The sequence below is a fragment of the Misgurnus anguillicaudatus genome, chromosome 15 (assembly GCF_027580225.2).
Source record: "Misgurnus anguillicaudatus chromosome 15, ASM2758022v2, whole genome shotgun sequence".
In the NCBI taxonomy this organism is placed as follows: Eukaryota; Metazoa; Chordata; class Actinopteri; order Cypriniformes; family Cobitidae; genus Misgurnus; species Misgurnus anguillicaudatus.
The window spans coordinates 11,445,389-11,470,846 of NC_073351.2; the positions used below are offsets into that span (position 1 = coordinate 11,445,389).

The window sequence follows — 25,458 nt, forward strand, 5'->3', positions numbered from 1 at the left end:
TTGTCCCGTATTATGAACGCGCTCATTAAATAACAAAAACAATATTGTGCCATTGACTTTAGACTAGGTTTTAGTTGGTCAGTGGCGCCCATGGGCGCACAATTAGGCGCAAATGCATTTGCTATTTAAATAACGTGGCGCTAAATGTAAAAATGATAATTGCGCCAGTTTGAAACTAGCAAAAGACACTTGCGTCGCGCTGCATTGTGCCAGGTGTATGATCGGGCCCTTAATGTTTACGTTTTTTAAAGTCCCCATAAAATTAAAACAGACAATTCTTGTTTTTATGGAATATTGCTGTGTTTATTATAAACAATTTATCCATGTAAGCCATTATAAAAAAGCTGCACTCTTGTGGCGTCAGCTAGACAGCTTGGGTTTCTGAATGAAGTTTCTGAATGAAACGCCTACTTTTCTATATCCATTCAATTCACAGTGGTAAACACAAGCAACGCCGCTATTACCTTATGTAATCTTGGAAATATTGAAACCCCTGTTTTCTACGTCACAACAAGCATGTTGTAACCAGTCACGACAAAGTGTTAACTGAGTGGATCAGCTGATGTGACTGAATGGTGGCAGGGCTAATTTGCATTTCCATAAATCTGCATATGAAATGTAGCAAGGATGTAATGGTATGTACAGCTCAAAAGGCAAGCATATGTGAGAGCATCGCGTTATTTTCAGCGGAAACAATGTTTAAATTCACCATTTTGATGATCAAAGACGAGTTTTAAAAGATTATCAACAATAGGGGGAATTTTACTCTGATTTAAAACAAGCATCTCACCTCATCCTTAGCATGGAAAAGGAGTTCACTGCCATCTTTAGTTCTGAAATTATAGCATGAAACCAGTGTTATTAACATTATAATATTAATATAGTAAAACAAGCAAGTCTAGTGAAAAAAAACATACTTGAGTGTAAAGACATTTTTCTTCTTTTTATAACCAATGTTGATATCACAGGCACAACGGCTCAGGTTAATAAGTGGCTCGTTGTTATAAGGTGTGGTGGTGTTCTTCGCATCCTTATAGAAGCCCAGTTCACCTTTATTTAACACACAGTACAGGTTCACCCAGGATCTGCTGTTATTGTGGGAGAGAAAACAAAAGATTTGACCATCCGAGCCCAAACGGGACAAAATGCTGACTTGCTACTCACCCACTGAATCTGGATTGACCAGACTTTGAGACTGAGCAAGACCAAACTGCTAAGGAGATCATTACAAGACCTGTACAAAGTGGTCCAATGGCTTACCTTTGCAGAGAGGGAAAGGAACAGCCAGCAGCAAAGAAAGCACAAGAAAGAAGAAGAGAGATTTTGATTAATAAGATATACAGTGGCACAGTCAATATGTAAGCAAGTTATGTGCACATACCGTACATGCGATAAAAGAACAGATAGCCATTCTTTTTTATGCAATGAATTGATTTGTGACTTAGAAAATGGACTACAAAATGTAGGTATCCGGTCTTCGTACAGAATGGCCAGGTAAAGCTAAGCTGTGAAAGGGTGAAAGCTTCATACCTGGCTAGCCATGGCTTCAGAAACCCACAAACGGTTGGTCTTCGGCACAGCAACATCCATCAACCAGGCTGATTTTAGTGTTACCATGCAAGTGGCAAGCAGTGCTTTTAACAGCTAGCTATTCTCTGCCATTGCGGACACACAGCTGTGTGTCTTAGTTAAACATTTTAGGTTTGGAAAGCATTCAAGCATTTACCAGTTTGACTAGAAACATGGTGAAAGAAATCAAGTGCTGCCTGCTGTTAACAAATGTTAGTGCTCTAAGCATCAGTACAATGCTAATAAAATTAGCATACAGTAGCTTTATTCGTGATTGGCATATTTCGTTTAGCTGTTTCCATGCTAATTCCATGCTACGTGTTTGCATTATTTAGACCACAAAGCCCCACCTGTTCGAACTCTTCTTCTGGCCGTCAATGTCTACTTTGCGGAAGAGAAAGCCTTCGTGTTGGGCCGTGTGGGTTAGAGGCAGGGGTACCGCCGGGCTGCTCTGAGCCGGTGCAGACCTTGAGCGACGTGTTTCACCAGCCGATGCGTCCTTGGGTCGTGGTCGTCTTCTCGGTTTCGGTCTGTCGCGAGCCCGTGGCCGGTCTGGTCGAGACGACTTCTCAGGAAAACCATTGGGTAGACGTGGAATCTCTCCTCTGGCCTAATTTAGAAACGGCAGTGTGTGATGTTTATTGTAACATTTAGAGACAAACAAAAGCCTCAGATATTAGATTGTCCACATACCTGTGCTGCTTCTCTTTCTTGAAGCTGCTCCACAATCTCAGCTAGGGTGGACTTTTTATCACTGTCAACATAAAGGAGATATTTGAAAAATAACTTCCAACCTTTAGTCAATGTGAAATTGCTGCACAACGTACAGCAGTAACATAAAACAATGTTTAAAAGGCAATTTGGCTATTGGTTAAAGTGACACCATGTAATTTTTCAACCTTCATAATAAATTTTCAAGACCCTTGTGATAGTACATCGACTTTAAAAAGGGTTGAATGACATGTCTACCATAGCCTGACGGGGTCTGTATCGCTTTTACTTGTACTTTAAAACTTAGGTTTCGGGTAGTAACCAGAGCACAAAAAAAACTACAAAATTCGACTGCTTTACGGCATACGGCATTTCCTCCATACAATTTTTAATGTGAATTTTGCTGGAGGCTACTTAAGGAGTGTAGAGAGCAACTTCTATTATGTGACTCTGTGGCACCGTGTTAGTGTCCCGGACCTATGACACGGGCGACCCGGGTTCGATTCCCCTTTAAGGCAATTTTCTTGATTCATACATAAATGCGATCTTCTTTATAAATGATGGCGATTATCTTGCATATAGTTCCCTGTATTCAGATGCTGCATTAACGTGTTCACGTATTTACCTTTCTTTTACTGTCTGGTATTTACATTACAATCCAGGATGCAATAGCAGTCAAACTTGCTCAAACTCACACAGTGTAAAACCAAACCCTATTCATTCACCAATCAGATCCGAGCGTTTCTCTCTTCTCTCTTCCTCATTTGCTGCGTTCCGCTGTCACTCGCGTGACGTATTACAAAGCGGCAGACCTAAACACATCGGTTTACTTGGATTTGGAGCGACAATTTTCACACAGAAGAGAGGAAAAAATATGGTCAAATATGCAGGCTGCATACGTCATCAAGTCTGGTTTAGTAAGGTAAACTGAGCATTACATTCGCAAGTCATAAGGATACTGCAACAATTTACTATTAACTAAGTATAATAGTCAACTTTATAATTGTAAATATTCTGAAATAAGACAGTCTTGATGACGTATGCAGCTTAGAAATACCACATCCGGAGGCTGCAACCTTTAGATTGAGAAATGGCTTCTGCCACGAGTTCCTCATCAAAAAGTTGTAACATGACTGCGTTTCTTCGTGATGCCTCAAAATGTTGATCGTTTAGCGTTTGAAATGTTTAGTTTTTAGTTTAGTTTTAAGGTTGACCAGTTCTTTTCCTTTGTGACAGTGCTGCGGCGCTTGTGGCATCTAGGGGCGCTAGGCGTGAAAAATACATGTCTAGCGCCCCCTAGTGGCCAAAAAGTTCAGCGGTGTGCCTTTAACATAAACCAAAATTCTGTGGAAGATTCAGAAGTTTTGAAATACATCTGTATCTGATTCCATAAATTTTTTTTGCAAAATTGACCAAATTCGCGAAGTTGTTATTAAAATCAAGAAAAATGTATGCACCAGGAAAGAAGCTAAAAATTGTTTGTATAGGACCATAATTGTAGAGCATTGTGTTATCAGCACAAAGATGGTAACACACATAACTTTAGATAAAAGAGTCTGCCAAACGCATAAATATAATAAAAGTAGTCTTTAGTCTGCAGTCACTCACCACCACCAGAGCGTCTGTCCGACTGCTCCTTGCCCTCCTGCTCACTGCTCCCCTGTCTCTCTAGTCGATGTCTGTCTCTCCGCCGTACCTCAAGTCCCTCCTGTTCACTGGACGTTTGTCTCTCCAGCCTTCTCTCTGCTCTCTCAGCTCGTTCCCTCCACACCTCCTGAGGCAGCTCGTCCCTGCGTGCCTGAATCAGCTGCTCACTAGATAGCTGCCTTTCCAACCGGGACTCCCTTGGAGGTGGATGTTGCTCCACCAGCAGCTCTGAACGACTGCTCCCACTCCCCCCAGCCCCGCTGTTAAGGCGGACCCTTCCTCCTCCTGGCTCCTGGAGCACCACCTCAGCCATCACGTTCTCGGGATGCCGTTCCCGCTCTCTGTCCAGCAGGGGGCGCACCACCTCGTGAACATGTTCCATCTTTAGCTGCGGGGCTTGGGCCTTGAATTCATCCCGCAACTGAGTGACGTTATGATCCACAGCAGTTCCCAGTCCTGGACCCACACCAATGATACTAACATTCCTGGCTTCGTGAATGCGATAAGTAGAAGCTCCATTCATGATGGGTGTGTAGTTGGCCACAGTGGAACCCAGCCTGCGGACCACAGAAGATGGAGAGGGTTGAGGGGTGATACGCTCCACCCGGGGCTCACCCTGCTCGTAGATGGTTTGTCTTATTAGAGAGGAAGGGCTGCTGCGGCCAGGAGAGGAGTCCTGAGGATCCAAGAAAACTTTGCGTCCTAGTAAAGGAGTTGGAGGAAGCTTGTTTTGCTCTGCCTTTATCTTCTCTACCTACATCAGTAATAAACAAAAATAAGTGACTAAATATTTTTAGCAGGGAAAGGCATACACCTCCAAATTAAGGATACACCGATACAAATGTTTTGTGCCAAATACAGATATTTGACTACATAGAATGACATCTACCAATACCGATAGATACTGTTATAGAGCTGCACAAATAAAAACTAATCGGGATTACAAATATGCGTGAAACAAGTACATATTATGCTCATTTCTGTGCATTTCGCCAGTATGTTTGGACACAAAATACAGTAGTGAATAAGAGATTTTAAAGGTCATGTTTTTCCTGTGTTTTTTCAAGGCCTTGATTGTATAACATGTGTAACATGTGTAGCCTTTTATTGTGGCCAGCCTAAGGCACACCTGTGCAATAATCATGCTGTCTAATCAGCATCTTGATATGCCATACTTGTGAGGTGGATGGATTATCTCGGCAAAAAAGAAGTGCTCACTAACACTGATTCAGACAGATTTGTGAACAATATTTGAGAGAGAAATAGGCTTTTTGTGTACACAGAAAAAGAATTTGATCTTTGAGTTCAGCTCATGAAAAATGGGGGCAAAAACAAATGTGTTGCGTTTATAATTTTGGTCAGTGTTTATGTGGCTCTGTTACCGTGGTGAGTCGTCGTAAGGAGCTAAAGCGTTCCTCCCATGTGGCAGCAGCTTTGCGAAAGGCTTCGTGTCTGCGAATCAGCTGCTCCACCTCATCCACACTGCCGCCCAGTTCATTACTATTGATAAAGGGTTCCTGAGCTGTGAGCCAGGCCTCCGCTACCACTGCCTCCTGAGCAAACTGATGCACCTCCAACACTGAAAGAAATACAGTCATGAAGGAAAGCTCACAATAACTAATGTATAGTCTTTTTTACTCTATTGGTCTCAGTTCACTCACTGTGCTGTAACTCCTCCCAATGTTTGTCCCATTTCTCAGTGAGCTCTCTCTGCTTGGCTATCACCTTCTCCAGCTTTTCTTTGATCTGAAACAGTAAAACACTCCATTGTCAGCCAGGTGCAAACATGCATTTAGTCTGGAACTAGACTTAAGCCTTGTCTGCGAAACCAGACCTTAATGTGTGCATATGCAATGCTAACATTAGGCAAAATTTTTCTCAGTCCTTTTAAAAGTCTCAAGTATTTCTGAACCAACTATCACCTCTTCTGATGCAGGGTTACGAGCGGCCAGTAAGGTCTTGCCCATCTCGATACACTGTAGGACGCTCTTGTTGCGCGCCTCCACCTCGCTCTTAAGGCTCTGGTGATAGTTCATCATAACCTCCACAGATGACACATCCCTGCAAGCACCAGAGAGTCCATATCCCATTAAAGCTCTGAGGAAAGAGCTGACAGCGAGAGGAAAGAGAGTTACTCCTGCCAGAAAACATGGATCAAATCTGCCCACAGAATAACCAGAGACAGAAAGCCATTTTGGCTTCATGAAGAGTTTAGTTATGGCTTCAGAGCACCTGCAGTATTACAGGTTCTTTATTAAAAGAATATTTCAGAACACATTTAATGAAGTCGCTGGTGGTGTGCACGCAGCATTAGTTGTACTGTAGTATTATGTGTAAATACTCTCGGGGTTCATGCACTTACCAACGTATCACTTATTTGTGCTTGGAGTAACGGAGTGGTACCAGTAAAGTACACTCCAGCGGCAACAGTGGCTACTCCCCAGCTGACCTGATATAGACCTTCATGCATTATAATGTTAAAGCACCTTAATGAGTTCCTATCAGGAGAGTAAGTTTCCCAACAGGTGACCTACCTTGGTTTCTCTCCAGCTCCTATCTGACAGATGATGCTGTCCATCCACATCAGCTGATCACGTACCATCCCAAAAAAACGTAGCTTGTCTGTTGCTGTCGTAATCTGCATTCGGCAGTCCTCACAAGATTTGAGCAGCTCTTTCCACGTCTGCATCACTTCCTGTTCCTGCATGGCAATGGCTTCTGCTTTTTCCCCAGCATACACTGTTCTGAGCTGGACTGCACTCTCTTGTAACCGTCTGACCTAGGAAAAATATTCAAGGGTCTAGATTTAGCTTTAGCCACACCTATCAGTCTTTGGGTAAATTAAGAAAATAAAAGGGCATAATTATTTCTTTACTGACAAACACATTTGTATATTGTGCACTGTGAGTAACAGTGGGGAAAATAAGTATTTGACACATAAGCATTTTTATCAGTAAGAGGATTTCTAAGTGGTCTATTGACACAAAATTTCCACCAGATCAAGCCAAATATTGAATTCATACAAAGAAATCCGAACATTTAAGTATACAAGTTGAGTCATAATAAATATAGTGAAATGACTCAGGGAATAAGTATTGACCACACTTTATTTAATACTTTGTAGCAATGCCATTGTTGGTGATTACAGCTTCTAGACGCCTCTTGTATGGAGAGACCAGTTGTCTGCATTGCTCAGGAGTGATTCTGGCCCATTCTTCCACACAAATGGTCTTTAAATCTTGAAGGTTCCTTGGGCCTCTTTTATGAACTTGGATCTTCAGTTCTCTCACTGGGCTATTCAAGCAACTTTATTTTCTTTCTTTGAAACCACTTCATTGTTTCCTTGGCCTTGTGTTCGGGATCATTGTCTTGCTGAAATGTCCACCCTCTTTTCATTTTCAGCTTTCTGCTAGATGGCAGCAGATTTTTATCCAGAATGTCCCGGTACATTTCTCCATTCATCCTGCCTTCAATAATATGAAGTCTGCCAGTAGCCCTTGCTGAAAAGCAGTCCCAAACCATGATGCTTCCACCCCCAAAATTAACTGTTGGTATGGTGTTCTTGTGGTGATGGGCAGTGCCATTTCTTCCTCAAACATGGTGTGTAGAATGACTGCCAAAAAGTTAAATTTTGCTTTCATCTGACCATACTATAGTCTCTCAATAATCCACTATAACCATTCCCATCAAAATACTTTTCAACGATCAGATTCCAAAGATCTTGAGAGAGTTCTTTGCTTTTACCCATCGTGAAGTCTTTCCTGTGTGCCTCCTGGGTAATGAGAAGTCTTTATAGGCCATCAATTAGGACTAAAGCAGCTGATATCAATTAGTATCGATAGGGGGCAGGGTTTCTCTCTCAATACTGACAGATTTTAGGTGATCTCCTGGCTTTCTTTGCCATTTTGCACCTTGTTCTCTTCAAGTCAATACTTATTCCCTGTGTCATTTCACTTTATTTATTATGACTAAACTTGTATACTTAAATGTTCTGATTTCTTTGAATGAATTCAATATATAGGTTGTTGGCTACATCTGGTGGAAATTTTGTGTCAATAGCCCACTTAGAAATCCCCTTACTGATAAAAATGCTGATGTGTCAAATACTTATTTTCCCAGCTGTATGTTATATTTTCATTAAACTGTGTATTATGTTGCAGTTAGTTAACTAGTTGTATAATGTCCTACCTGCTGGGCTTTAGAAACACTACAAGACAATACAGACGTGGTATGTTAATTTACCTGTGCAACAAGTAGCTGAATATCATGTTCAAAAGTCTCCATAAGTCTCTGAAGAGTGCTGGTATTTGATGTGCCACCTTGACAAGCTCGAACCTCTGGTAATCTCCGTTGCTTTTCATCAATCTGTGTTAGCACCTGAAACATAAAAATACTTGTTTGGTTCTATACATGCAGACGTATGGTCCGTAGGGCTGTGTTATATTGAAAAAAAATGCAATGAGTAATAGCATGCCAAATAAAGCGACATTCAATATGTGATATGATATTTATTTTTCTAGAATAGATTTAAATTGTATTCAAATATGCCTCAAAATGCACACAAGTAATGTTTGTAGTAAGGCATGTTTGTTAAAACTAGTTCTATTTCCTAATTAAACTAAGGCCTAGTCCTGGCTTAAGCTAGTCCCTGTCTGGGAAACCACCTCATTATGTTTGTCAATACCCTTGACTTGGATGAAGATCCGATCACATTTTATGACAAATTTATTCAGAAAACCATGAGCTTCGTTTTCGTACCTCTCGGCAGTCTGAGAAGAACTTGTGTAACTGGTGTGAGGCGGCAAGCATCTGTCCACGCGTCTCCATCAGCTCTAGCAGATCTGCCCAGGCCTCGTTCACTCCATCCTTCCATTCAGCGATGGTGGCGGCATCCGCATGGCCGTAATCTATGAGCTCATCGACCATATGGTTGACAGCCGTGACTCTCTCCTGCCCCAGGCTTCCCGTCTCTGCCATAAACTCTGTAAATTTCTCTTGCAGAATCTGAAAAGCAGAGAATGTGTTGCCATGTAAGGAAATGGTTATTAAACATTTCACCTGGCCAAGCTGAGGAAGTGCTGACTAAGGCTGAGTTTCATTTTCTTACTTATTCAAAAATACCTTTTGCAAAATCTTCTAAACCACTACATGATCAAAAGTATTATCAATCAGTTTCCTTATTCAGATACTAAACCTATATTTGTGGTTGGCATGTGTGTTTATGGAGTCTAATACAAAACTCACCGTAACATGTTCAAAATCCTGCCCGAGTTCAGTGGAGCTGGCGATGACTTCCCTCTCTGCTATCCACTGCTCAAGTTCATCCACTTCCCTGTTGAGCTGATAAAGCCAGTACTGCTGCTCCAGACGAGACTTCCTCTCCTCCACAAGATCTTTCAGAGACACATACAGTCTGTCGATCTGAGACTGACGCTTGCTGATCTGTTCACTGAGACACACACAAACAAACGCACATGCCAAGGAGGAAAGTCTTTGAAAAGTCACTTCTGGACTCTTTATAATAGCAACAAAATAATATCAATGTTTCCTTACCAGTCTGGATGTCCCAGTTCCAGCAGCTGTCTGCACTGCTGAGAGAGCAGTCCAATGGTCTCAGCATAGTCCTCTATAGTTTGTTCCAATGCCAGCTGTTTCTTCAACAATTGCAAAGTACTGGCTTCATCCTGCAGAGAGAGAGAACATGACTTGGATACATGCACCGTGCTTTTCATCTATAACATCAGTTTCACTAACTCATATTCCTTTTACATTATCAAGGTATTTCTAATCCATGGTTAAAGTCTAATATTAAAGGATTAGTCAATTTTCTTAAAAAAATCCAGATAATTTACTCACCACCATGTCATCCAAAATGTTGGTGTCTTTCTTTGTTCAGTGCGGAGGAAGGTGTGTTTTTTGAGGAAAGCATTTCAGGATCTTTCTCATTTTGATGGACTTTTATAGAGCCCAACACTTAATACTTAACACTTAACAGTTTTTTTCAACTGAGTTTCAAAGGACTCGAGGCATATCCCAAACGAGGCATAAGGGTCTTATATAGCGAAACGATTGTCATTTTTGACAAGAAAAATAAAAAATATGCACTTTTAAACCACAACTTCTCGTCTAGATAAGATCCTTATGCCTCATTTGGGATCGTTTATAGTCCTTTGAAACTCCGTTGATAAAAACTGTTAAATGTTGAGTTAAGTATTAAGTGTTGGGCTCTATTAAAGTCCATTAAAATTAGAAAAATCCTGCAATGTTTTCCTCAAAAAAACATAATTTCTTCTCGACTGAACAAAGAAAGACATCAACATTTTGGATGACATGGTGGTGAGTAAATTATCTGGATTTTTTTTAAGAAAATTTACTAATCCTTTAAATTTGTTCTCAGTTATCACACCACAGAAAAATGTATTATTAACCACCCAGTCAAATTTGAACAATTAAAAAAATAGCAAGTAAATTATCTATGTTATCAGAAATAGCAAAACCAGACACGATTCTTTACTCTCAAATGCTGGGGGCGTGTCCGCTGTTGGTGCTGAATTAACGCCCACTCCCGGGAAAGCTGCCGTCTCTCTCAACTTTTAAAAAACGCTACAACCTGAATGGATGCTTGTGTCGCAATTGTGTTTGGGTTAGGGATGTTACCAATTAATCGATCTTCGATTCATTGTCGATAAGAATTTAATCGATAAAACTTTACGATTGTTGAATAAGTAAGATGCATGTGTGTGCGGCGCCTGGGCAAAACACATACAGCCGGAGAAAAAAAATGAAGCAAGCGCACAGAAGTTTAACTAGTCATCACAACGATGCTCGATGCCAAGCACACACCTGGGCTTTTTAACGTCATGCGAGACGAGGCTGGCTGCCAACGCAACGAAATGACATCCACAGTGGATCTGATAGGGTCCGATACAGAAAATGCAAATACGGTTAGAATACTGAAAGCAAAGACCCTCTTCAGGGAAGCCTGCAAGATTAGCATAGCAATGCTGCTATACACAGGGAAGGAGATCAGAAGCTGTTTTTAATAAACAGATGAAAATGTAATCTTAAATTCTGGCAAGAAACTGTAAAATGTAAACTGTCGTTACACTCTGAATGCCCGCAACATGCATCACTGATCATTATTCACTGCGTGTTTTCTAATGGAAGGTTGCCATCTCCGTAATATATGCATCTTTGCTGAAAGTATGCCGCAGGATATAATTACAACAAACGGTGTATCAATGATTCAACGGAAAGCGAGGTGAACAACTAGAAAAATAACACTTGATGATAATGAAACTTTTATTTTGTCATGGGGAGAACAGACTTTTATGCGAGTGCCCATGTGAGGCAGAGTTATACATCATGTCTATTAGTCATATTTCATTACGAGATAAGTTTAAATTGAAGATTTTATCAAAACAACAACTACTCATTTTACAATCCCACTAGCAAGTTATTTAGACAAAATAAAATCTTTTAATTCGCGTGAGGAAGCATACGTTTTTACGCACACTTTTATGTCATTGGCAGTAAAGGCTTATTGCTGTCAGGATCCTGCCGGAACCTTGTCTTGTTTTAGGATATAGCCCTGTATGGCCGGGTTCTGACCGTACAATGTTTTGTGTGGGGAATATGTGGTCTATATTAACTATACTAGACCACATATTTCCTGTGTCTCGTCACTTTTTACCCGCTCCCTTACTTATTATTTTCACCTGTTCCCCTCATTAGTTTCCCCTATTTAAATTCCTTGTGCGCTTTATTCTGTCTGTGATCGTACTGTTTTGTTCCTGACCTGATTGTTACTCAAATCAAGTTAAGTCAAGTTTATTGTTCTTTGTCATTCTAGTCTAGTTTATTCCAGTTCTTTGTCTAATGTTTAATGTAGTATAGTCTAGTGCTGTTTGTGCTTGGTACTTCTCGTTTCATGTTGGTTTTGCCCCATCGTGGGTTTTTGTTTTCTGTTTGTTAAAATAAAGTCTTCAGTTTTTCCCACAACGTCTGCTCTTGGGTTCATTCAACTAGTGATGGGAGAAACGAAGCTTTTCGAAGCTTCGAATCAATTGAACCAATTGCTTCAAAAATTGATTCAGTTTTTCGAAGCAGTTCGACCCCCACACACGCTGGCGACCCCTGCTGGTCAAAATAGTGTAAAAGCAGATGTGTCCAAACATTTTACACGTTTTTTTTTACTAAATAATAGCAAGATTTTTATTAAAATGTTACAAAAAAATATTTAACTTAATTAAGACATAGTTAAAAGTGTATTATGTGTTTTTAGTTTTATTTAGGGCAAACAAATGATTAAAACTAACTACCCTTTTAATTATGCACATTTTTGTCATTAAATCTGTCTATAAACAAAAAAGTAGACAAAATGGCAGTGTTATTAGTCAGAAGGATAAATGTTTTATGAACTTTCATAGTAAAACTGACCCGAGTTCACCTAAACATATTAGACACTGGTCATGTGATCAACTCCCCCTAGTGTTGAACCATCGGATTTTCGAAACGTTTCGAAACAGTTATGACGTAATGAAGCCTCGTTTGCTAAAATCATGTGACCTGGGCCAGTTTGAAACAAGCTCCGAACCACTGATTCGAAACAAAAGATTCGTAAATGTTTCGAAGCCTCATGAAGCAGTGCTACGAAAACGACCATCACTACATTCAACACAAACGCTGACAATTGCACTATTAATGTTAACGATTATTCGATTGATTGATCGTTAATTTAAACGATCATCGAATATGGGAAATTGCATAAATTGACATCCCTAGTTTGGGTCATTTATAGGCCTGCAGCTAACGATCATTTTAAACAAATACAAACTTACTTTAATTAAAAGAAGAAATTAAACCTTTATTAACCAGCGTTTGTTTGCGTTTTTTCTTCCCTCATTGTCCTGTCAGGGATGCAAGATCCACGTAACAAAACCAGCCCAATGTCCATTTAAAATGAGTCCAAAAGCATTCAAATTATCCTAATTCACAGTTCAAATAAGAATGAATTTCATTATCGATTAGTTGGTGCAGCCCTAGTAATTTACAAGAAAACTTGTCAGATGCACTTAAAAAATTTTTTTGTATCTAAACTCTTCAAATTTAAACCTATTGAAGTCATTTGAATTAACTTGATGGAATGATGTAGATTCAAAATCTGGGCCATCATTCAATGGCATTACAAAGCTAGGAAGATCCGTGATATTTTGTACTCAGATTGAGTTTAAGATTTACATTATGAGAAAGTTTTCATTATGGGGTGCACCTATTTTATTGCTAAAAATCAACGATATTTTGTGTATTTGGTATAATACAATGTGTTTGCACGGTTTATGATAAAAAAACACATTATTTTTTCAAATACTGTACATTTTTGTAGCTCCAGATTTCACTCTCTTTCTGAAGCACACAGATTTGAAAAGCGCTGTGTCCCTGTTTGGCCACCTAATCTGTATGTTGTGGTTGGCCTGAATACCTCTGACGTCAGCCGGTAATGTGACGCTCTTTACCATGTTTAAAAGATTCACTTGCAATGCTAACAGGATTTAATTTACAGGCTGTTATTCCAAGGGAGGAATTATGATAATGTCGGTCTTGTCTACATCACCAATCCCAGGAGGTAAACTGTTGCCTACAATCCGTGTGTTTGTTGTAGTCCAAGAAAAGAAATTTACGCTGGAGACGATAACTCGCGTCATCGTTTACTTTGGGGTTTGTACTTTTTGCCTATCTTTAACATGTACTAATACACACTTACACACCAAAGGAAATTTAAAAAGGTGAATTGGACAATAGGTGCTCTTTAAAGGGTTTAGAAACATCACCAGCATATGGTCGCCTGGTTTATCGCATCCCCAAATGACTTCTGACCTTTCCCGTCTCCTCGTTCATCAAATGCAGCTCCTGCTCACTGAGCCAAGCCTCCACCTCTCCCACGTCAAAGTAGTACTGCTGTGCCTGGTACATGGCATCCAGAGTGAGCTGCCGGCGCTCCGTCTCCGCCCAGAGCCCTTCCCACAGGTGGTGAAGTTGCTCCATACCCGCTCTGATGCTGTCTGCCTCTGGACTGCGGATAGACGCGATCACCCCAGCTCGCTCGAGAACGTCCTCCACCCGTGCGCGATGACCATGAAGCTCTCTCTGCAGACTCTGAGAAGAGATGAGCATCATGATGGAAATGAAAGAAAGTGTTAATTGGTCTAAGAGGGTCTTTCAAGCAGGACAAAGTTAGGGACTGTCTTACTTGATTTTTTTTCATGAGTTGCTGTACAGCTTGTAAACTCGTTCCATGTTCCTGAGAGGTGGCCATTGGAAGACGCTCCTGAATCCACAACTACAAACAAACAAAGCCTTGTGTTAAATATGCAAAGTGTTTGTAAAGACATTCTTGTGTAGAGTGTTCGGACCTTTTAATGGTTTAATGAAATCATACTCACAATTTCATCCTCAAGGTCACGGCCTACTTGGTGCACTTCTTTAGAAGCAAGTAAGATACGGCGTCTCTCTTTCAAAGGCTCTATCAGTCGCACGATTCGTGTTTCCACACCGTTCTGTTTCTCAGACACCTTTTCTATGATCTCACCCTGATGAGGGATGGAGGCTGCATGGGCTTGCAGTTCTCCTACCTCTTTATACCACTCTTCCACCTGACACTCCATCGACTGAGACAGAGAAAGTAAGAGAGAGTGAGCATTAGACCACAAAGAAAAGAGACGGTTTCATATCTGTGGAACAGGAAGAAATGTGAACAACATCGAGGGAGGAATATACGAACACACAATTAAACACAGCTAAAAATGGTGCATATACTGTATATATAGTGGGAAAGAGGAGAGGTAGGACACCAAAAAGATGACTGAAGAGGGCAAGTGAATTATGACATCATCATAAGCTTTTCAGAAACCAGAAGAAAACTAGTTAGCCCATTTAAAGGAATAGTTCACAGAACATTTTATATTGACCCATAATATAGACGGTTTCATCGGACGCACGTGCACGCGTCTGGATCCGAACTTTATTTCCTGTTTTGTGTTTTTTAATGGTCTGACTAGTTGCTAAACTGATCTCTTGAACAAAATAATAAATGTTTTGGTTTCCTAGGTAATCTATGTGTTGTTTTTTTTTGCTTGTTATATAAATAAACTAAGTTTAAAGAACTTTGTTGTTATTTATTCTTAGCGGAGTTTACCGGAAGTTACGTGCGGACCACGACAGCCGCTTGTTTATGTTGTTACTGCTGTTACTGCTGAAACCGTCTATAGGCTACTCACCTTTGAATGTAAACACATCTTGATCAAAAATGGCTCCTTAAGATGATCATTGGTTCTTAATGAGTCTTGTGACTAGTCGTCATATGCATCATGATAAAACGCAGTCACAAGACAAACGAGAACCAATGATCGTATTGCTTAACGTCATGGATCCATTTTGCCGACATTTTTCATCTAGATGTGTTTACATTTAAAGCGACGTATCGATTGCTAAATACGCTGAAAATACAAATCGTTTTCTGTCATAAATGTAACGTTTCACTTTGTATGGATTTCCTTTTCTGATGGTGGATGGGCTTCAAAAAATTATAACTCTAAATCCCTATTCGGACGGGATTAGTTTTACAGGGGTAGATGGCGTAATGTAATTTTACCACAGGACGTCTGTAATATTAATGGTCAATTCAGACGGGATAAGAAATCTCAGTAAAACATTCAGAAGTGGGAGGGGTAACTCGATTGCGCAGCGCGTCACATCTCGTCGTCACGTGCACATTACATTGCTTCCTGATATCGTGTGCAAACAACATGACACAAATGAGGAAAACGCGAAACACTGTGTTTAATTTCAGTTTGGGGAGAACGCCAGTTTAAGAAACAGTTTCGTGCCTCGGAGAAGTAAATTTGACTTTTTTTAAAGTTTTTGTCGTGGTATTCAGTAACTGACCTGCCGCTGACTTGTTTTTCCGCTTAGAATGCTTCTTTAAGTGCTTTTATATTAAAGAAACACGCAAAATAACAGGAAATGATGAAATTTACGTGTATATTTACAGCTGGTCTATTCGCACTGGATTAGTATTACCTGAGGTAATTTCTCCGGAACTTTTTACAGAAGGTAAAAGTCGCCGTAATCTTTACTGACATGGTCCATAATGATTACTGACATGGAGCATTCGGACAGGACTCAAATCACTGAGAAGCACTGATAAAACTTGCTTTACCCCACCTCCCTATCTAAACAAAACCCGACAGAATAGTAGTTAATGCTGTGTACACACCAGAAGTGAATTTATTATTTGCGCAAGTAAATTACATACAAAAGCCCTATTCGGCCGGTAATTGTTTCTCGTGGGGACGTAAGGATTATTTCACTATTTACAGGGGGGTAATCAGTGATTTTATTGCCGTCTGAAACCATAATGTCCGACCACCCACCAAAAAATTCCTGGCCGAATTACCTACTGTTTTTTTGACAAACACCATAGTCATGTGGTAATTTAATTGCCGTCCGAATCCACATCTCTGAGTTTATAAAAGAGGGATCAACGCAAAAGTCATTCTGCACATCTTTTAGACCACTAAAAAGCACTATATGGTCACCATAATGTCTGCTAGCATAAGTGCTAAATACAATTTAGAATGTATTCAATTAGACAACAGTATTTCATATACATATATCATATACATATATCATCTAGAGCGAGGAAAGCGATTCTTCCCTTTTGGTGTGTATAACTCTGTAACTCTAAATGTGAAGAAAAAAAGTCATAGGTTGGTATTACATTGAGTTAATAATGGGCTAATTTAAAATTTATGGTGAACTATTACTTTAAGTTAAAATGGCTTTGTAATATAGGAAGTTATTTTATATCGCAAAGCTGTTAACCTGTACAGTTTTTTTTTTATTAAGTTGGATAGTACACACGTTAAGATGATGATGCACATGATGTAACCTATTTGTGTAAGATGTTACATAAATCTACACAGTGAAAGGGAACTGGACAAATGACCAATCTAAACTCACAAATCATTGTCTAATTAAACTAATGGGGTCTTAACCTACTGTATGAACTACTGTTATAAGCATGTTCAATAGCCGTAAATCATCATTATACTATAAAAGAAAATTAATGTGCTTGAAACACAGTTAGGTAACATAATACTAAATTAAAATACTTGCATCACTATTAATGTAAGCTAAATTGTTCCTATATAAAAATGTTTACAACACAGATAATTTTGTAATAATTTCCATTCTAATATACTTTTACTTAAGATCTAAATACTTAGTAAACAGAGAAACAATATAAAAGATAACAATATTTCAATGCTGGAAACACATTTTTACTTTTATGTTACTGTTACTGAACGGTAACTGTTTCTGCATTGATAATTTGAAACATGCTGATGTATAAAGGAGTAGAAATTTCACATACAATACAATCACACCCATCAACACACACACACACAGGCATTTCAAAGGATTTGGTTAAAGGCCAGTGACCTCAACCTACATGATGATGAAAATGTGATATATAACCCGTTGGAAATGAGTTTGTGATATATTCTCATCACAGACCTAAGGATTGTTATATAATAATAATGACTAGGAATAAACAGAGAGAGGTGGGCAAATAAAGAAAAAGCAAATGAAGGTGCTACAATACCCCTGATGGTGATGTGGGTGGCGTGAAGTGGGGACAGAGCTTAAACTGAACTCAGATCAGTTGAGAGCCATGTCATGCTGTCAGAGAGGAGAGCCACACCAGTAACACGGATCACACTTATATGATGGACAGTGATGAGGCTCATATTACCATTAAACGGAGCAGCGACTAATAAAAATAAAAGTCTTCAGCATCGGCATTAGAAGGAAATAAAGAACAAATTAAATGCATGTTGGAAAATCAGCAAATATGATCAAAAATAAAAACATGATCTGGAGGAAAATGCAAGTGATGTAAATAAACGTCTTTTTGAAACAGTATGAATCTTATGAGAGATACAGAAGTGAAAAGTATAGACCTGTAGTTTCTTTAGCTGCTTGTTAACAGTGGTCAGATCCTGGCCGTAGTCCACGTGTGCCAGCTGTCCCTCAAGATTCTCAAGCCGTTGGTCCAGGCTGGAGTAACTCTGGATGAGCAGATCGGCCCGGTTGGCCTCAAACAGCTGTCGGGCTTTGGCTTGGGTGGTGCTCTCGAGGTCCTGCCAGCACTCACGGATCTCTTCCAGTTTCTTCTTGACCAGAGTGCTCAGCTCTGGTTTCTCCTGCATTAACCGATGGCCCTCCTGAGAACATGAGAGAGAAAAACAGACGGGGAGATCAGAAGAGGGATTTTAGTGACTGCAAAGGTGGCAAACAAATCATTCTTGAAACAGCCCAGCAAGCAATTTTGTGTTTAAATAGCCGCCCAAACACAGCCCAGACTTCTAGGCTGAAACAAAGTAAAATTTGGGCTGTCAGTGAAAATGTAGTAGATGTCTAACCATAGCCCCAAAATAGATGAATAAATAAATGAAACCAAACACCTTATAATCACCGCTGTTTGCTTACATGATGGAATAACATACAGTTATTTAGTTTTATTTTCGGGTCTATAATTAAGATGGCTGTTGCTTACTGGTAGAACTTGGTGAACCAAAACAGCGACATGAAAACAATAATAATCACAATATGTGATAAGTTTGTTGACACATTAAGACTTTTTGGCCAATTTGAAATTATTAGTATCAGTCAATGATCCTTATATCATTATCATCATCTTGTCTGTAGATAATATTTGAAGAGTTTCGTTCCAAAATGCAATAAATCCATTTTGACTAATTTGGGTAAATGTGTTTTCTATACCAAGAAATAGATAAAATAAAAACACTATTTTTCTGTTACAAACTTTCACAGAGCATCTTTCGATTATAATAAAATAAAAAATTTAAATCCATATTTGATTTTCAAAGATTTATTATAAAACTGATTATTTTTCTGCAAAATGCAATAAATCCATGACAAGTTTTTTTTTTGAAAATGCTATAAATCTATTCAGTCAATATATAAATGTGCATTAATCTTTGCCATGTTATATTTATTTAGTTGACTAGTGGTATGATAAAAAATAAACATTAATGGCATTAATCAAAACACTTACATTGGCATATTAAGAACACTGTCATTGCTGCGGTTATATTTGGGACTTTATCGCTTAACATTTTTCACAGCGATTAGCTGTAAAATGTTTTGGTCCTGCTCGATTTTCGTCGACTTCAAGTAAAATATTGGAAAGTTTTTCATAAGATCTCCTGGGGTCAATGTGTTAGCATGACAGAAGCTTGATGCTGTCGTCTGAGAACAAGCAACAGCCGGCATTTTTCCTTCGCCCGAGTGCCTCTCACGTAAATTATTAGATTTTGATGGCTTATGTTTCTTCCCCGCCACAGAAAACCACCACAGGTTTATCAATGCCATCAAAAGTATTATTTTGTTTTTGTTTGTTTGTTGATCACAAAGTACAAAGGTTAGATGAGGAAAACTATGATTGTGTATGTGTGTATTTAAAGCGCCGCCATTATTGCTTACAATGCGTGGAATGGTGCGCTGTGATTTGTTGAGCGGATTTATTGCATTTTGCAGAAAAGGAGGAGTGGCGTTTATTTTGGAAAATAAGTGAGAAAAGATGACAGAATAACACGGCAGATATCGGATTTTGCGTGAAATAAAGAATTTACTTTTTAATACTGACCTGATACAATACTGATTTTGGGTGTAACTCATTTTTTTTTAAATGCCGTTTATCGCGTTTTGGATCCAAACTTTTCATATATTTAATTTCAGCAATTTTATCTATATTTTATTTGTCATGATTTAGCTGTATTGTATATTTTGGCTTTATAGGCCATCCTGCCCCTACAGGTACGTATCATTTCATAAAGACTGACTACTAACCTATATAATGTTTGAGTACAGTAAAATAAGTAGCAGTATTAAAGCAGAATTTCAAGAAGAAATTCATATTTTTGTGATTTCAGCATCAAACATCAAGACAATCACTAATATGTTCTGACAACAGAAGAAAATGTAGCACAAAAATCCTTCATCCTGCTTTTAACCGCAAAATCACATTTAAAGCTACACTAGGGCTTAGAGTTCTGTAATAAACTGTTCATTATCACAGTATCTCAGTGCTCACAGCGGGACTAAAAGCTGTGATTTACATGACTACAGTCAGCCGTGTCTGGATTTCAGCCCACCTAAAAGAAAACTGCACATGTGTTAGCTCTCAGATCAGCTCAGGATAAAGACCACTAAACTAACAGTGAAATCAGATGCTGTATAACAAGTTTTATACTATAAAACTTGTGAAATCTACTTGTTTTGGATGAAAAAATTAAGAAACTGAACCACATGCTATGGCAGTGGTTCCCAACCTTGGGTCCGTGCCCCCCTTAGATGGAGTGGGGGGGGGTTAGGGCAGGATCTGCTATGCTTTGAGCTTAAATGAAGATGCATAAAGTGTTTCACTAATAATTGTATTAAAACATATTTCAAAGCATTTTTGAAAAACCATGTGCTTACAACACCAAGGTAAGATAGTTAAACTATTATTATTAACCACGTTTGAATGTTATCCACGGTTGTTTCAAATTCTTCTTCCGTGCACTTAGAGGACTTTGCTGAAAAATCAATGGGGCGTTTAGGGGACTGCCAACAAAGCTGTATTTCTGAATGGCCTGAGATGGCGATTAAGCAGATTTAAAGCGAAAGTGTTGAACATATAATATGTGGCGAGAGCATTCGCACAATATCATTATCTTATTTTTTTAACAATGGTGACATTTAGCGGCTTTTGCATCTGAACTCTTCACATATAAAGACTATACTGTATGTAGAAACCAAAATAGCATAAAAGACATTTTGACTAGCTAGCAGCTAGCATCCACCTACCCTAGCCACCATCATGAACAACCAACAAACTGTAAGCCAATGTGCTAACAAACATAGCAGTGCCTACATAAAGCAGTTCCCTTCTTTATACGCCCCATTGTTAATTTTACCTCCTATTTGTACACCAAAATCTTAATTTATCATAAGTATTTTAATATGCGGCACACTGCCCATGTGTCAAAACTGGTATGGGTGCCGAGGGGTCCATGTAACACACATGTACCCGATCTCAAAAATGCATACACACAAACATGCAGCTGTCCCATCTGCCCCTCCTCCAACAAATCAGACTGTTATAATTCATTTTCAATGTCAGGATTGGGTGAGGGGGAGGAGGGTTGGTACAGCGATATAGCGGTGGTCATGGAAATGATGCCCATGAGGAGAGGAATCAGACCGGCCCCCATCTGCTTCCCACGCACATACACATGCGACGTCCAATCAATGTAAACACATCTGAAGTCTATGATAAGACAATGCAAATGTCTGGATATGTAATATGTGAAACAATTACCAGTAGTACATTATCTAATTATAGCGAATGACAATTCATTCAACACATATTGTCAGGCAGTGCATAGAGGGGGTTCATTAAAGCTTTAACCTTGGGTTAGGCAATGTTTCACACGTTACAGCCCAAATGCTTCAACTCTGAACAGCGGTGCCAAAGGTAAACAGTATGAAATATGGCGATGCCAGAATATAAAATAGATAACCCAAGAAACCTACATTTTAAATACTGTAAAACAGCTACAGTACTACATTACCATTTAAAAGCAGCACAGTGGAAAAAAGCGCCTGGAGTATTTTTTGGTTTCTTCTGTGGGAAGACAAACCTAGTTCACAGATCCACCATTTTCTGATGTTTAAGATGGTAGGGCAGCACTGTTCATGTAAGCTTGAAGTAGATGTACTATGGCGTTTCTACAGTACTGTAGACCGCAATAGAGCTGCTTTAAATGGCAGAACTAGGCTAAAGATAGTGCTGGAAAAAACTTTACGTAACATCTCTCTCTTGATTAAAGACTCTCTCTGTCTCCACAGGAATCCATCCTGAGCTCTCCCAGCATGCATTGCGAACACACAGTCATATCATTGACATATATGTGGCTGTACAATGGCGACAACAATGCAGTGACGAGTGTACACTAGAGATAAGGATGGGTGTAATGAAGGTGGGCAACACTGCACCAATGAGACAGAGTGTGAGTCACAATATAAAACTCTTCATCAAAGTGATACGGTCAAGGTGCTTTTAAGATGGCATATGCTAAGATCGGATTATTGAGATCTTGCTAATGAATATGCAAACCATGTTTGACAAAGGGATATACAAAAGGAATCAATGATGCACGATATATTAAACTAGTGAGGTACCATATTGCTCTGGGAATTTGTTACCCCAGGCACAGCTGTTTGCACGACTCTCAAGGGGTGCGTGCCAAAATAAAATCCCTCAGGAAACATTATGCTAATATCAAAAGATCATACAAGGACATTTCAGGACAACTTTAACATGATTAAAAGTGTATCATTAAAAATAAAACTCATATATTCATATCCAGGTAACTGTGTTGTTAATAATGGCTTACTAAAAAGATCTGTCGTGACAGAAATGCCTAAATAAAGGCAAACCAAGAATGTTATAATGTGAGCAAATAACATCATAAAGAAAATATTTCATATCTACTGAATAGTACCATACTGAAAGTAGAAATCACTCAAATATGCCTATATATACATTTCCTTACACACATGCTTTTTTATTTACATATGAATATCCATCTTGCAATACAGGACAAACTAAACTGATCAAATGCTACTGTATATAAAACATACATCACGCATGTACTTACACCTGTCAGTGTGACAAATGATAGTTTGCATGTTTCACCTCACAGTGACCTGGAAGTGCATGTTCATCATTTCCTGTCAGCTGTATTAATGTGTGGGGAGGCAGTACAAATGACCTTCACACATGGATGCTCTGGGGTTGAGGAGAGTGTTACCTAGCAACAGATACAGTACATACTCCCCTCCTCCCCATCACTGGACAAAGCTGCTCCATTTGACAGCTGCCAGGTTAGTGACACTGGAACAGTACCAGTCAAAACAACATGTCGTAATTATCACACATTTGTCCATTTCAAGGGTGAATAGCTGTACATCGCTGCTAAATACATACTAAAAAACACAAGCTTAAACTCCATATATATTTATAACATGTAGAAACAAGTATTGCTTCATATAAAGTACTGTATATATGACTTCCAATATTGTCTCACCCAAAATCACTGCTCACTGCTATACTGAAATGAACCAGAGTAAATAAATCCCAAAACTTATATTTTATCACAATATCACTTTGATAATAATCTGCAGATTAATTTTAGTCTAGCAAAAAATACCACAGATTGCCAAGAGATTGAACCACAGGGTCCAGTGTCTGAATTCAAGGGTATTACTAAGACCATATTTAACGAATCCACATTTCTAATATCAAACAACTTCATCATTTATACATTATAGTGCAATGTTGAAAAAAAACTTGGGTGAATAGATTTACATAAAATTTTTATCCAAAGCTACTTACAATGCATTACGAGATATGCATTTTTTATCAGTATTTGTGTTCCCTGGGTTCAAACCCATGACCTTTTGTGCTGCTAATGCAATGCTCGACCAACTGAGCTACACAGGAGCATGAGGTAAACAGGTCAAGGTCACATTTATTTATATAGCACCTTAAAAGCAACATGTGCTGACCAAAGTGTTGCACAACATAAAAATTGTCCAACAATTAAAAACTATGTTAAAGGGATAGTTCACCCAAAAATGAAAATTCTGTCATTATTTTCTCACTCTTATGTTGTTACAAACCTGTATTAATGTCTTTATTTTAATGAAAACGAAGGGAGATATTTTAAGGAACGTTTTTAACCAAACCAATCATGGGAATTAAAATATCTCCCTTTGTGTTCAGCAAAACAAAATAATTTATACAGGTTTGTAACAACATGAGAGTGAGTAAATGATGGCAGACTTTTTTATGATTTTATGATTTTCACAAAAGTTGAATTTTTGGGTGAACTATCCATTTAACTCTTTCCCTGCCAGCGTTTTTAAAAAAGTTGCCAGTCAGCGGCAGAATTTGTTTATGATTTTCACAAAAGTTTAATGCCTTTTGGAAAATGTTATTCTTTTAAATATATAAACATATATAAACAAGAAAAATACCCTCTGCTTTAAAAAAACGAAACAAAAAAGTTTCATTCTATTTTCATTTGTTCCTTTTTTATCACCTTTCAAATATGGGTAGTTTTCTTCAAAAATAAATCATTTTGAACAAAAAGCTGAAATAATTGCATTTCGGTAAAGATCAGATTCAGAGCAATGACCAAAACATACACAAAGTTTTTACTGTTTTTAGATCAGTGGATGCTTCAGTGTTTTTTAAGTTGGGTAAGACCGCCACCTAGTGGATAACAGCGAAAAATATGGATTGCAGTGAAAACAAAATAACTCGTTCATGACGGGAAAAGAGTTAAGACAAAAAAAACTGAAAATCTTTATAAACTATCTGTACATAAGAAGATACAAAACATCAAAGAAAAAAATCCAAGCAAGGTTAATAAAAATCAATGCATTTAAGTGTATAATTTCTCACCAACATCAACAACCAACATCAACAAATCTAATGCATAAATACTGTTTTCAAACAAGTTTCCAATCTCTGCCCTTTTATTTTACTGGTTAGGTATACAAATCATCCCAACCCAAACTTACACCACTAAGTCAAAGGGGCTCCAATTATAGCTTACCTCACTTTGGCTTGGTTAGCTTTTCCATCTAGTTTAGTATCACTTCGTAGTGGGAGGGATTATAGGCGTGTCGTTATATTTGCGCTGCATACTGCTGTGACATCATACAAGTGAGAGGGTCCTTGTACATTCCCATACATTCATTTCATGACAGCGCTCCGCTGAGCCTCATTGAAGTTGCATTTATGCATATATAATGCTGAGGTGCTCGTCGCGAATGTTCCGCCACAAACTGCAAGTCTGAATAAAACTGTTATGGTGTCACTGATTCTCAACCTGTGGATGTTTTTCATCACTAAAAGGGAGTTTGGGAACTTATAGCAGAGCACAGATGACAACATGTTTGCTCGAGACAGCGCAAGCTAGCATGAAAGTAAAGCTAATCTTTTACATAGCGATGATGCTGTAGTGACGATTCTCTCAGACCAATCAGTGATCTACAGTGTTTTCGCGTCACGTTTGGTATCAGCTCGAGTCGCTTGGAAACCCAACCGAGGTGGTACGAAAAAAGTATCGGGTACCATGTACTGCACCTAATGGAAAAGCTCCCAAAAGTAAGCTGACCCGACCCAAACTAAACCAAACCGTGGGGTACTATGCAATGAAAAAAGCGCCATAACATAAAGGTCAAGCACATTTGTAATTTATGTGTGGATACTGTGAATGCATAAACCATTTACATAGCAGGTAAAGCAAACCAAATGTGCAAAGTCCAAACAGGGCAAATTCAACAGCAAGCTTTATACAGTGTTGTACATGAATCCAGGGCACTAATAAA

At 38.8% G+C, this 25,458-nt stretch overlaps 1 protein-coding gene across 8 annotated transcripts in view; it reads right to left on the minus strand.

Annotated features, from left to right (window-relative positions):
- sptbn4b (spectrin, beta, non-erythrocytic 4b) overlaps positions 1–25,458 on the minus strand; it is a 76,610-nt gene that overhangs the window by 2,343 nt on the left and 48,809 nt on the right. For 2 of the 8 annotated variants that reach the window (XM_073853384.1, XM_073853388.1), the window contains 17 exons: positions 17,949–18,212; positions 14,370–14,594; positions 14,177–14,266; positions 13,804–14,082; positions 9,481–9,611; positions 9,172–9,376; positions 8,686–8,931; positions 8,170–8,304; positions 6,462–6,706; positions 5,850–6,036; positions 5,589–5,673; positions 5,310–5,506; positions 3,885–4,681; positions 2,263–2,320; positions 1,920–2,179; positions 918–1,088; positions 791–833 (listed from right to left, as the gene is read on the minus strand). In XM_073853384.1, the coding sequence (XP_073709485.1) occupies positions 791–833; positions 918–1,088; positions 1,920–2,179; positions 2,263–2,320; positions 3,885–4,681; positions 5,310–5,506; positions 5,589–5,673; positions 5,850–6,036; positions 6,462–6,706; positions 8,170–8,304; positions 8,686–8,931; positions 9,172–9,376; positions 9,481–9,611; positions 13,804–14,082; positions 14,177–14,266; positions 14,370–14,594; positions 17,949–18,212 (3,618 nt within the window). Of the gene's footprint in view, positions 1–790; positions 834–917; positions 2,180–2,262; positions 2,321–3,884; positions 4,682–5,309; positions 5,507–5,588; positions 5,674–5,849; positions 6,037–6,289; positions 6,377–6,461; positions 6,707–8,169; positions 8,305–8,685; positions 8,932–9,171; positions 9,377–9,480; positions 9,612–13,803; positions 14,083–14,176; positions 14,267–14,369; positions 14,595–17,948; positions 18,213–25,458 lie in introns of those variants that run through there. The other 6 variants (XM_073853389.1, XM_073853386.1, XM_073853385.1 and 3 more) reach the window with 6 other exon arrangements.